The sequence below is a fragment of the Notolepis coatsorum genome (genome assembly GCF_963971535.1).
Source record: "Notolepis coatsorum genome assembly, chromosome: 8".
NCBI classification, from domain to species: domain Eukaryota; kingdom Metazoa; phylum Chordata; class Actinopteri; order Aulopiformes; family Paralepididae; genus Notolepis; species Notolepis coatsorum.
This window is the reverse complement of record NC_140172.1, coordinates 27767124-27779683: the sequence shown is the minus strand read 5'-3', so window position 1 is coordinate 27779683 and position 12560 is coordinate 27767124. Positions and strand designations below refer to the sequence as shown.

The window sequence follows — 12560 nt, the reverse complement described above, 5'->3', positions numbered from 1 at the left end:
AAGCTACTGTACCCCAGAATGTTGACACTACTGTACCCCAGAATGTTGAAGCTACTGTACCCCAGAATGTTGATGCTACTGTACCCCAGAATGTTGCAGCTACTGTACCCCAGAATGTTGCAGCTACTTTACCCCAGAATGTTGACGCTACTGTACCCCAGAATGTTGACACTACTGTACCCCAGAATGTTGAAGCTACTGTACCCCAGAATGTTGAAGCTACTTTACCCCAGAATGTTGAAGCTACTGTACCCCAGAATGTTGCAGCTACTTTACCCCAGAATGTTGACACTACTGTACCACAGAATGTTGAAGCTACTGTACCCCAGAATGTTGAAGCTACTTTACCCCAGAATGTTGAAGCTACTGTACCACAGAATGTTGACGCTACTGTACCCCAGAATGTTGACACTACTGTACCACAGAATGTTGAAGCTACTGTACCCCAGAATGTTGAAGCTACTTTACCCCAGAATGTTGAAGCTACTGTACCCCAGAATGTTGAAGCTACTGTACCCCAGAATGTTGAAGCTACTGTACCCCAGAATGTTGAAGCTACTGTACCCCAGAATGTTGAAGCTACTGTACCCCAGAATGTTGAAGCTACTGTACCCCAGAATGTTGAAGCTACTGTACCCCAGAATGTTGAAGCTACTTTACCCCAGAATGTTGACGCTACTGTACCACAGAATGTTGAAGCTACTGTACCCCAGAATGTTGACGCTACTGTACCCCAGAATGTTGACACTACTGTACCCCAGAATGTTGAAGCTACTGTACCCCAGAATGTTGAAGCTACTGTACCACAGAATGTTGAAGCTACTGTACCCCAGAATGTTGAAGCTACTGTACCCCAGAATGTTGACACTACTGTACCCCAGAATGTTGAAGCTACTGTACCCCAGAATGTTGAAGCTACTGTACCCCAGAATGTTGAAGTTACTGTACCCCAGAATGTTGACGATACTGTACTACAGAATGTTGAAGCTACTGTACCCCAGAATGTTGAAGCTACTGTACCCCAGAATGTTGAAGCTACTGTACCCCAGAATGTTGACACTACTGTACCCCAGAATGTTGAAGCTACTGTACCCCAGAATGTTGAAGCTACTGTACCCCAGAATGTTGAAGCTACTGTACCCCAGAATGTTGAAGCTACTGTACCCCAGAATGTTGAAGCTACTGTACCCCAGAATGTTGAAGCTACTGTACCCCAGAATGTTGAAGCTACTGTACCACAGAATGTTGAAGCTACTGTACCCCAGAATGTTGAAGCTACTGTACCCCAGAATGTTGAAGCTACTTTACCACAGAATGTTGAAGCTACTGTACCCCAGAAGGTTGAAGCTACTGTACCCCAGAATGTTGAAGCTACTGTACCCCAGAATGTTGACACTACTGTACCCCAGAATGTTGACGCTACTGTACCCCAGAATGTTGAAGCTACTGTACCCCAGAATGTTGAAGCTACTGTACCCCAGAATGTTGACACTACTGTACCCCAGAATGTTGACACTACTGTACCCCAGAATGTTGAAGCTACTGTACCCCAGAATGTTGAAGCTACTGTACCCCAGAATGTTGACGCTACTGTACCGCAGAATGTTGAAGCTACTGTACCCCAGAATGTTGAAGCTACTGTACCCCAGAATGTTGAAGCTACTGTACCCCAGAATGTTGAAGCTACTGTACCCCAGAATGTTGAAGCTACTGTACCCCAGAATGTTGAAGCTACTGTACCCCAGAATGTTGAAGCTACTGTACCCCAGAATGTTGAAGCTACTGTACCCCAGAATGTTGAAGCTACTTTACCCCAGAATGTTGACGCTACTGTACCACAGAATGTTGAAGCTACTGTACCCCAGAATGTTGACGCTACTGTACCCCAGAATGTTGACACTACTGTACCCCAGAATGTTGAAGCTACTGTACCACAGAATGTTGAAGCTACTGTACCCCAGAATGTTGAAGCTACTGTACCCCAGAATGTTGACACTACTGTACCCCAGAATGTTGAAGCTACTGTACCCCAGAATGTTGAAGCTACTGTACCCCAGAATGTTGAAGTTACTGTACCCCAGAATGTTGACGCTACTGTACCACAGAATGTTGAAGCTACTGTACCCCAGAATGTTGAAGCTACTGTACCCCAGAATGTTGAAGCTACTGTACCACAGAATGTTGAAGCTACTGTACCCCAGAATGTTGAAGCTACTGTACCCCAGAATGTTGACACTACTGTACCCCAGAATGTTGAAGCTACTGTACCCCAGAATGTTGAAGCTACTGTACCCCAGAATGTTGAAGCTACTGTACCCCAGAATGTTGAAGCTACTGTACCCCAGAATGTTGAAGCTACTGTACCCCAGAATGTTGAAGCTACTGTACCCCAGAATGTTGAAGCTACTGTACCACAGAATGTTGAAGCTACTGTACCCCAGAATGTTGAAGCTACTGTACCCCAGAATGTTGAAGCTACTTTACCACAGAATGTTGAAGCTACTGTACCCCAGAAGGTTGAAGCTACTGTACCCCAGAATGTTGAAGCTACTGTACCCCAGAATGTTGACACTACTGTACCCCAGAATGTTGACGCTACTGTACCCCAGAATGTTGAAGCTACTGTACCCCAGAATGTTGAAGCTACTGTACCCCAGAATGTTGACACTACTGTACCCCAGAATGTTGACACTACTGTACCCCAGAATGTTGAAGCTACTGTACCCCAGAATGTTGAAGCTACTGTACCCCAGAATGTTGACGCTACTGTACCCCAGAATGTTGAAGCTACTGTACCCCAGAATGTTGAAGCTACTGTACCCCAGAATGTTGACGCTACTGTACCCCAGAATGTTGAAGCTACTGTACCCCAGAATGTTGAAGCTACTGTACCCCAGAATGTTGAAGCTACTGTACCACAGAATGTTGACACTACTGTACCCCAGAATGTTGAAGCTACTGTACCCCAGAATGTTGAAGCTACTGTACCCCAGAATGTTGAAGCTACTGTACCCCAGAATGTTGAAGCTACTGTACCACAGAATGTTGACACTACTGTACCACAGAATGTTGACACTACTGTACCCCAGAATGTTGACACTACTGTACCCCAGAATGTTGAAGCTACTGTACCACAGAATGTTGAAGCTACTGTACCCCAGAATGTTGACGCTACTGTACCCCAGAATGTTGACGCTACTGTACCACAGAATGTTGACACTACTGTACCCCAGAATGTTGACGCTACTGTACCCCAGAATGTTGAAGCTACTGTACCACAGAATGTTGAAGCTACTGTACCCCAGAATGTTGACGCTACTGTACCCCAGAATGTTGACGCTACTGTACCCCAGAATGTTGACGCTACTGTACCCCAGAATGTTGACACTACTGTACCCCAGAATGTTGAAGCTACTGTACCCCAGAATGTTGACGCTACTGTACCCCAGAATGTTGATGCTACTGTACCACAGAATGTTGAAGCTACTGTACCCCAGAATGTTGAAGCTACTGTACCCCAGAATGTTGAAGCTACTGTACCCCAGAATGTTGAAGCTACTGTACCCCAGAATGTTGAAGCTACTGTACCCCAGAATGTTGAAGCTACTGTACCCCAGAATGTTGAAGCTACTGTACCCCAGAATGTTGAAGCTACTGTACCCCAGAATGTTGAAGCTACTGTACCCCAGAATGTTGAAGCTACTGTACCCCAGAATGTTGAAGCTACTGTACCACAGAATGTTGAAGCTACTGTACCCCAGAATGTTGACACTACTGTACCCCAGAATGTTGAAGCTACTGTACCCCAGAATGTTGAAGCTACTGTACCCCAGAATGTTGAAGCTACTGTACCCCAGAATGTTGAAGCTACTGTACCCCAGAATGTTGACACTACTGTACCCCAGAATGTTGAAGCTACTGTACCCCAGAATGTTGAAGCTACTGTACCACAGAATGTTGAAGCTACTGTACCACAGAATGTTGAAGCTACTGTACCCCAGAATGTTGAAGCTACTGTACCCCAGAATGTTGAAGCTACTGTACCACAGAATGTTGAAGCTACTGTACCCCAGAATGTTGAAGCTACTGTACCACAGAATGTTGACACTACTGTACCCCAGAATGTTGAAGCTACTGTACCACAGAATGTTGAAGCTACTGTACCACAGAATGTTGACGCTACTGTACCCCAGAATGTTGACACTACTGTACCCCAGAATGTTGAAGCTACTGTACCCCAGAATGTTGACGCTACTGTACCCCAGAATGTTGACACTACTGTACCCCAGAATGTTGAAGCTACTGTACCCCAGAATGTTGAAGCTACTGTACCACAGAATGTTGAAGCTAATGTACCACAGAATGTTGAAGCTACTGTACCCCAGAATGTTGAAGCTACTGTACCCCAGAATGTTGACACTACTGTACCCCAGAATGTTGAAGCTACTGTACCCCAGAATGTTGAAGCTACTGTACCACAGAATGTTGAAGCTACTGTACCCCAGAATGTTGACGCTACTGTACCCCAGAATGTTGACACTACTGTACCCCAGAATGTTGAAGCTACTGTACCCCAGAATGTTGACGCTACTGTACCCCAGAATGTTGACGCTACTGTACCCCAGAATGTTGACGCTACTGTACCCCAGAATGTTGAAGCTACTGTACCCCAGAATGTTGACGCTACTGTACCCCAGAATGTTGAAGCTACTGTACCCCAGAATGTTGAAGCTACTGTACCCCAGAATGTTGACGCTACTGTACCCCAGAATGTTGAAGCTACTGTACCCCAGAATGTTGAAGCTACTGTACCCCAGAATGTTGACGCTACTGTACCCCAGAATGTTGAAGCTACTGTACCCCAGAATGTTGAAGCTACTGTACCCCAGAATGTTGAAGCTACTGTACCCCAGAATGTTGACACTACTGTACCCCAGAATGTTGACACTACTTTACCCCAGAATGTTGACGCTACTGTACCCCAGAATGTTGAAGCTACTGTACCCCAGAATGTTGAAGCTACTGTACCCCAGAATGTTGACACTACTGTACCCCAGAATGTTGAAGCTACTGTACCCCAGAATGTTGACACTACTGTACCCCAGAATGTTGAAGCTACTGTACCCCAGAATGTTGAAGCTACTGTACCCCAGAATGTTGAAGCTACTGTACCCCAGAATGTTGAAGCTACTGTACCCCAGAATGTTGAAGCTACTGTACCCCAGAATGTTGAAGCTACTGTACCCCAGAATGTTGACGCTACTGTACCCCAGAATGTTGACGCTACTGTACCCCAGAATGTTGACGCTACTGTACCCCAGAATGTTGACACTACTGTACCCCAGAATGTTGAAGCTACTGTACCCCAGAATGTTGACGCTACTGTACCCCAGAATGTTGAAGCTACTGTACCCCAGAATGTTGAAGCTACTGTACCCCAGAATGTTGCAGCTACTGTACCCCAGAATGTTGACGCTACTGTACCCCAGAATGTTGACGCTACTGTACCCCAGAATGTTGACGCTACTGTACCCCAGAATGTTGAAGCTACTGTACCCCAGAATGTTGAAGCTACTGTACCCCAGAATGTTGAAGCTACTGTACCCCAGAATGTTGACACTACTGTACCACAGAATGTTGAAGCTACTGTACCCCAGAATGTTGAAGCTACTGTACCCCAGAATGTTGAAGCTACTGTACCCCAGAATGTTGAAGCTACTGTACCCCAGAATGTTGAAGCTACTGTACCCCAGAATGTTGAAGCTACTGTACCCCAGAATGTTGACGCTACTGTACCCCAGAATGTTGACGCTACTGTACCCCAGAATGTTGACGCTACTGTACCCCAGAATGTTGACACTACTGTACCACAGCTCACCATACATGACCCAGCTTTAGAGAAAGAAACATCCTCAGCTATTGTGAGTGTGTGTGTGTGTGTGTGTGTGTGTGTGTGTGTGTGTGTGAGAGTGACAGAGGAGAGAGAGAAAGAAAGAAAGAGAGAGTGACAGAGGATTGAGGAGAAAGAGTGTGTTTGAGTGAGTGAGTGAGAGTGACAGAGGAGAGAGAGAGAGAGAGAAACAGAGAGAGTGACAGAGGAGAGAGGAGAAAGAGTGTTTGAGTGAGTGAGTGAGTGAGAGTGACAGAGGAGAGAGAGAAAGAGAGATAGAAAGAAAGAGAGAGTGACAGAGGAGAGAGAGTGACAGAGGATTGAGGAGAAAGAGTGTGTGTTTGAGTGAGTGAGTGAGAGTGACAGAGGAGAGAGAGAGAGAGAGAAAGAGAGAGAGAGTGACAGAGGAGAGAGGAGAAAGAGTGTGTTTGAGTGAGTGAGTGAGAGTGACAGAGGAGAGAGAGAGAGAGAGAAACAGAGAGAGAGTGACAGAGGAGAGAGGAGAAAGAGTGTTTGAGTGAGTGAGTGAGTGAGAGTGACAGAGGAGAGAGAGAAAGAGAGATAGAAAGAAAGAGAGAGTGACAGAGGAGAGAGAGTGACAGAGGATTGAGGAGAAAGAGTGTGTTTGAGTGAGTGAGTGAGAGTGACAGAGGAGAGAGAGAGAGAGAGAGAAACAGAGAGAGAGTGACAGAGGAGAGAGGAGAAAGAGTGTGTTTGAGTGAGTGAGTGAGAGTGACAGAGGAGAGAGAGAAAGAGAGAAACAGAGAGAGAGTGACAGAGGAGAGAGGAGAAAGAGTGTGTTTGAGTGAGTGAGTGAGAGTGACAGAGGAGAGAGAGAAAGAGAGATAGAAAGAAAGAGAGAGTGACAGAGGAGAGAGAGTGACAGAGGAGAGAGGAGAAAGAGTGTGTCTTTGAGTGAGTGAGAGTGACAGAGGAAAGAGAGAGAAAGAGAGAGAGTGTTTGTTTGAGTGAGTGAGTGAGAGTGACAGGAGAGTGAGAGCGAGAGAGCGAGTGAGTGAGTGAGCGAGTGAGTGAGTGAGTGAGTGAGTGAGTGAGTGTTTGAGTGAGTGAGTGAGAGTGACAGAGGAGGGAGAGAGAAAGAGAGAGAGAGAAAGAGTGATAGAGGAGAGAGGAGAAAGAGTGTGTTTGAGTGAGTGAGAGTGACAGGAGAGTGAGAGCGAGAGAGCGAGCGTGTTTTTGAGTGAGTGAGTGAGTGAGTGAGTGAGTGAGTGAGTGAGTGAGTGAGAGTGACAGAGGAGGGAGAGAGAAAGAGAGAGAGAGAAAGAGTGATAGAGGAGAGAGGAGAAAGAGTGTGTTTGAGTGAGTGAGAGTGACAGGAGAGTGAGAGCGAGAGAGCGAGCGTGTTTTTGAGTGAGTGAGTGAGTGAGTGAGTGAGTGAGTGAGTGAGTGAGTGAGTAAGTGAGTGAGTGAGTGAGTGAGTGAGTGAGTGAGTGAGTGAGTGAGTGAGTGAGTGAGTGAGTGAGTGAGTGAGTGAGTGAGTGAGTGAGTGAGTGAGTGAGTGAGTGAGTGAGTGAGTGAGTGAGTGAGTATGCCTGCGTGTGTAAAGTTGCTCTGGCGCTCACTCTGTCCGACTGTGTCAAAAGACTTAATGAGTGATTTGACGGTGGCCCCGGGCTCCAGGTTGGCATCTCCGTTGGCACTGGTGGGCGAGGTGGGGCTCATGGTAATACCACACCAGTGATGGCTGCCATCCGAGTCAGACCCTCTCCCCTCGTCACTGTGGCCAGACCTGAGACACAGAGCAGAGGAGGCGTTTGCAGTGTAGACACACACACACAATAGAGTTGGTTTAGTCAAGATGAGTGGTTGAATGTGGCTTTTGCCAGAGACTTTTAATTACATTTCATTTATTCAAAATGTTTGCTTGAAATTTGCAAACCATTTGAATACCAAGGTTGCTTTACTCATCTAGCAGGCTGCTGTCGTTTCAAAGCACAAGGGTTGTATTTTGTGCCATGATTCTGAATGTTAAAGATGAAGCTCATTTGACTGTATTTTTTTTTACCTAAACAACTTTATAGAGGTACAGGGAAAAGGTCAACAGCATGTGATTGTGCATGTATTTACGCAAACCTTCTGGTAGACGCAAAAACAAGGGTTTACTGCGAGGACAATAGTTTACAAGTCACTCTGTGAAGGTGGGAGATGAAATATGGTGTTTGTTCAGTATGTTGTGTGCCCTAATATCACCTAGTATATTTACTATAGATCCGTATCATATTGAGGTGGGGGGGGGGGAGAGTGGGGGAGGAAATGTCTTTTGTGGCGTCTGATAATATAATTAGATTATGTTTTTATGTTCTGTATTTATTCATTTTGTTTTATTTCTCCTGTCATTTCTATTGTCTTTATTGTTATTACTATTGTCCTGTTAAGTCCTGTTCATTATTATTATTGTATTGTGTGTCGCCATGTTTTAATATTTGTAATGTAATGTAAAAGAAAATAAATTAAAAAAAAAAAGAGTAAAAAAAATATATGTCAATAGCTCAAAATCAGGTTTATACATTACATACATTTGAAATACAAAATCTCTGTTGCTACCAATTTCTTTTTTTTAACCCTATAGGAACTTTGAAAGGCAGGTCATGAACTCAGAGGTTTGGGATGAGTGTCCAACCATGGACATGTCCGTGTTTCGGATCCAACGGTTGAGGGCCAACCACGCATATGTCTGTGGCAAGGTTGTTTTGGCTTTTATTCCATTGTAATATCCTACTCAATGTCACCCTGCGGCACTGCAGATTTACCCTACTCTTGGAATTCTGAAAAATGCATTACCGGCCAGATCCTCATAGGGGCGCTCTCTCAATAATGCAGTGTTCCCTGTTAGAGACCGGTGTTTTATTTATGAATGGATTTTTCTGTTAGCCTACAGCTATGCGTGTAGCCGATCGCCTGAAATAGTTTTTGGGACGCTGATTTCAGTATGCAGTAAAGGATTATAGCATCAGCCAATTGACATATGGATCTACCAGATGGCGATCGATAACTGGGAAATCCTTTTTGCAGTCCAACCGGCCACAGGTAAGAGCTATTTGACGTCAATTACAGCCCAATCAGGCCTTGCTTTGATAGCCATCCACCCGGTCAGCAAATTAGGCTACTGAGGCTAATGCTGTTATTGGTAATCAATAATCAGAAACAACGTCCCCCGCCCCCCCCCCCCTTTCATGCATTCATGGTGGACCATGATACCGATCAAGTGCATTTAGATTTTTATCTCTAGCTTGTCTATAGCCGAAACGCCATTCGATTTAACGTTATTAGCTTAGCGCCCTGTATCTCGCGTTCCAAGAAATACCCCAGAAAATTCTGCTATAACGTTCATATTCAAGACGCTATAAAATGGGAACGTAAAAATTATTTGTTTAAGGCATATTGAAGGGACGGTTTATAGTGTCAATTGGACAATGAGAATGGACAGATAGCAATAATATAAAGTATAGATTTAGCTCTACAAACAGCCTCACGCACAATGAAACCTTATTATGATATGCTGGCCGTATAGAATGGGGCCCGTCTAATCCCTGTGGCCGTCAATGTGTTAAGCCCCATTACAGTGATGGACAAGGAAGGAATGACAAGTAAGGAATTATTCATCAGTCCTATTGTACAACTCACGCCAGACAGATAGGACTTAAACAAACACAAATACACAACCAATGTTGGACTGCAGCGTTTTATTTATTTACTTTTCCAGATAACTAATACATATTTTTTTTACAACTGGTACATTTTTCCATAACATTGTGTATTTTCATCTGTCACACAAGCATCCATCTCACGTTCATTAAAACTACAGAATAAATTAAAAACAGTTGCACATTCCCTGGTAATGTGGGGAGTAACTGTAGTGTACACACAGAAAACATGTCACATTGTCACCACCTCGTCTCTACTTCTGGTGGTATATTTATCACCACCTCGTCTCTTCTTCTGGTGGTATATTTATCACCGCCTCATCTCTTCTTCTGGTGGTATATTTATCACCACCTCATCTCTTCTTCTGGTGGTATATTTATCACCGCCTCATCTCTTCTTCTGGTGGTATATTTATCACCACCTCGTCTCTTCTTCTGGTGGTATATTTGGCACCAAGCTGTGCTCAACAACCAGCATTCAATTTCTGGTTGAACATTATGGCTTTTTTTTTTGTTTAGTTTCTTTTGTTAAAACTGCACAAACCTAATCAATCTAATGATAACCAGATTCTTGTTAACAACCTGAGATTACCAGGATGGCAGTGATCAGAGCGACACAATAAGCTCAGTAGCTCTGGGTGATTATGTCGACTGATCCTCGATAAGTAGAATGTCAATATTGTTCCATGATGGAAAATCTACCCTGCATTTCTTTTTAGAATGAGTTGAACTGATCTGATCATCTGACAGAATCATTAATAAAAAAATAAAATAAAAAATAAAAAAAACTATTTCACCTCTTAGTCTCTACTAAAACTACAGTAAGGATCGTTTGACACACTTTTGAAGTACGTATACTATTAATAAGTACGTGTATAATGATTCTGAGGCACGACTGTTTGCATTTGTGGCAGTGATAAACACATTTGGGGGCAGTGCTCTGCTCTGCATCTGCCAAAAAACATGGCTTGTGTACATTAGGCTAACGTTAAGTGTTTTCTTTGTACTGACGTCATGTGTATCCAGGTCTATACATTAGTCTGGAAAATGTTAAGTTGAATATTAAATCATCACTGAATACATACAAGTATGTAGGACCAGTGCAGATATGTCCATGAAAAAAGCCACCCTATTATGGCTGATATTGTGTTCAATGGCGCCACCTGATGGCTAAACGTCACACTGCATTTACTCACTGCACCCCTCAATTTTGTTCTAACTACAGTACAAGACTAAAAACCTTGTACACAGATGTACAATAAAGTGACCTGATGGTAGGAGTCCTTCACAGATCATGATCATCATTGCTGTCATGAGGCAAGAGGTAAGAGAGACATTCTAAACAGTCAAATAAAAAAAGTGACTGAACTGACATTTTAGGTATTTGATTTGATATTTTTCCACACAAAATAGTGGGGAAAGTAGTAAAGCGAGCTGCAGAACAAAACTCCACAGAACTCACATCTGATTTCAAACAATGTTAACTTGAAGGCTGTCTGTATAATTTCAGATTATTATTATTATTTTTTACCCACTTTTTCTCCTCCTTTTTTCTGTGATTTTTCTCCCATCCCAATTTCCTCTCGTGCCAATTCCCCCTCCCCTGTCCTGATCATTGCTCGCATGTGCCCCCCCACTGGCCGGTCGTAGGGAGGATAGAAGCCCATCACATGTCCCCTCCGTTACATGTGGAGGCAGCCTGTCACATCTTTTCACCTGCCAGTGCGGACTCTCATTGGCGAGGTGTAACGTGTGGGAGGCTCACACTACCCCCGCCATTTTCCTGTCTCTGCTGTGCAGGCGTCCCCCAACCGACCAGTAGGAGTCGCTGTTTACAACATCCAGATTACCACCCATCGACTCCCCTCCCGCTGACTCTGCCAATTGAGTCAGTATGATGGCCGGCCCAAGCCGGAGGCAACGCTGACAGCCGGATTTCGAGACCGGTGTCTCTTACGTTGGTGACGAGCGCAATGTCCGCTGCACCACCCAGCCGCCCAATTTCAGATATTTTATTATTTTATTGGCGCTGTGATGTAGATATAATGTCTAACTTTTAACGTCACTTTTGTCTGGCTGCTTGATGCCGATAAAAGTGGTCAGTTTCTGGCTTTGATAAGTCTATCTAACTGCAGATGATCCAAGAGACCCAGAGAAGATGTACACACATGTCTTTGAGTATGAGGTTAGTAAACAGAAAACGCTTTAGAAATCCCCCCCCCCCTCGTATTCATTTTAATCTTCTTTTCCTCTTTTTGTTTCTTTTATCTAATCAACGTGTTTTAAAAGACGTGGAGGTTACCCTGGCGACCACGACGTCTGAAAAGGCACAAAAAGTTACTTTAAAAACAGTATAACGGGGGAGTCTCGTGGTATCGTCGTCAGTTTGGGGACAATAAAGTCATAAATATATGATCCACAAAGAAATAACAACATGCACATAATCGTTTTTTCCGAAGAATATTCCAAAGATTAGAGGGAAATGTAGAGAAATAGCAGCCAACAATTGAGGCTGTGTGTTTGGGGGGGCAACAGAATGTACATGTCGACGTGTCGCCCCTGGCTCAAAGAGTCAGATACCATGGGGGGCATTTAGAATGACATGGCAAAGGCGACAACATTAACGCGGTCTCTCTCTTCAGGCGGGGCCGCGGGCCTGAGGGGTGGCGTCCTCGTTATCGCCCCTCGACGGCCGTCTTGGTGTCAAAGGCTCCGGGGCCAAGTCTGAAAAACAAGAAGAAGGAGAAGAAGGAGGAAAAGGAACCAAGCGTTAAAAAAATTTAAATCTACAGAAAATAATAGAAAACACTTGGAAAACACAAAAGGAGAAAAAAAAAACACAATCTTACTCTCATATTAAATCATGATAATAATTTATTCTGTGTTTCGTTCTGCTGTGCAGCATAAACAGCCTACATTGCTTTTTACTATTCAAACAGAATGACTAAAAAAAGCACGCTTGGGCGTTGACCTTTTTGTGTCTCTTCTTTAAATCCATGCATCAA

At 44.1% G+C, this 12560-nt stretch overlaps 1 protein-coding gene across 2 annotated transcripts in view; it reads right to left on the bottom strand.

The window, feature by feature from the left end:
- specc1 (sperm antigen with calponin homology and coiled-coil domains 1) overlaps positions 1 to 12560 on the bottom strand; it is a 292788-nt gene that overhangs the window by 114362 nt on the left and 165866 nt on the right. For both annotated transcript variants that reach the window (XM_084320784.1, XM_084320785.1), the window contains one exon: positions 7474 to 7640. In XM_084320784.1, the coding sequence (XP_084176910.1) occupies positions 7474 to 7640 (167 nt within the window). The remainder of the gene's footprint in view (positions 1 to 7473; positions 7641 to 12560) is intronic.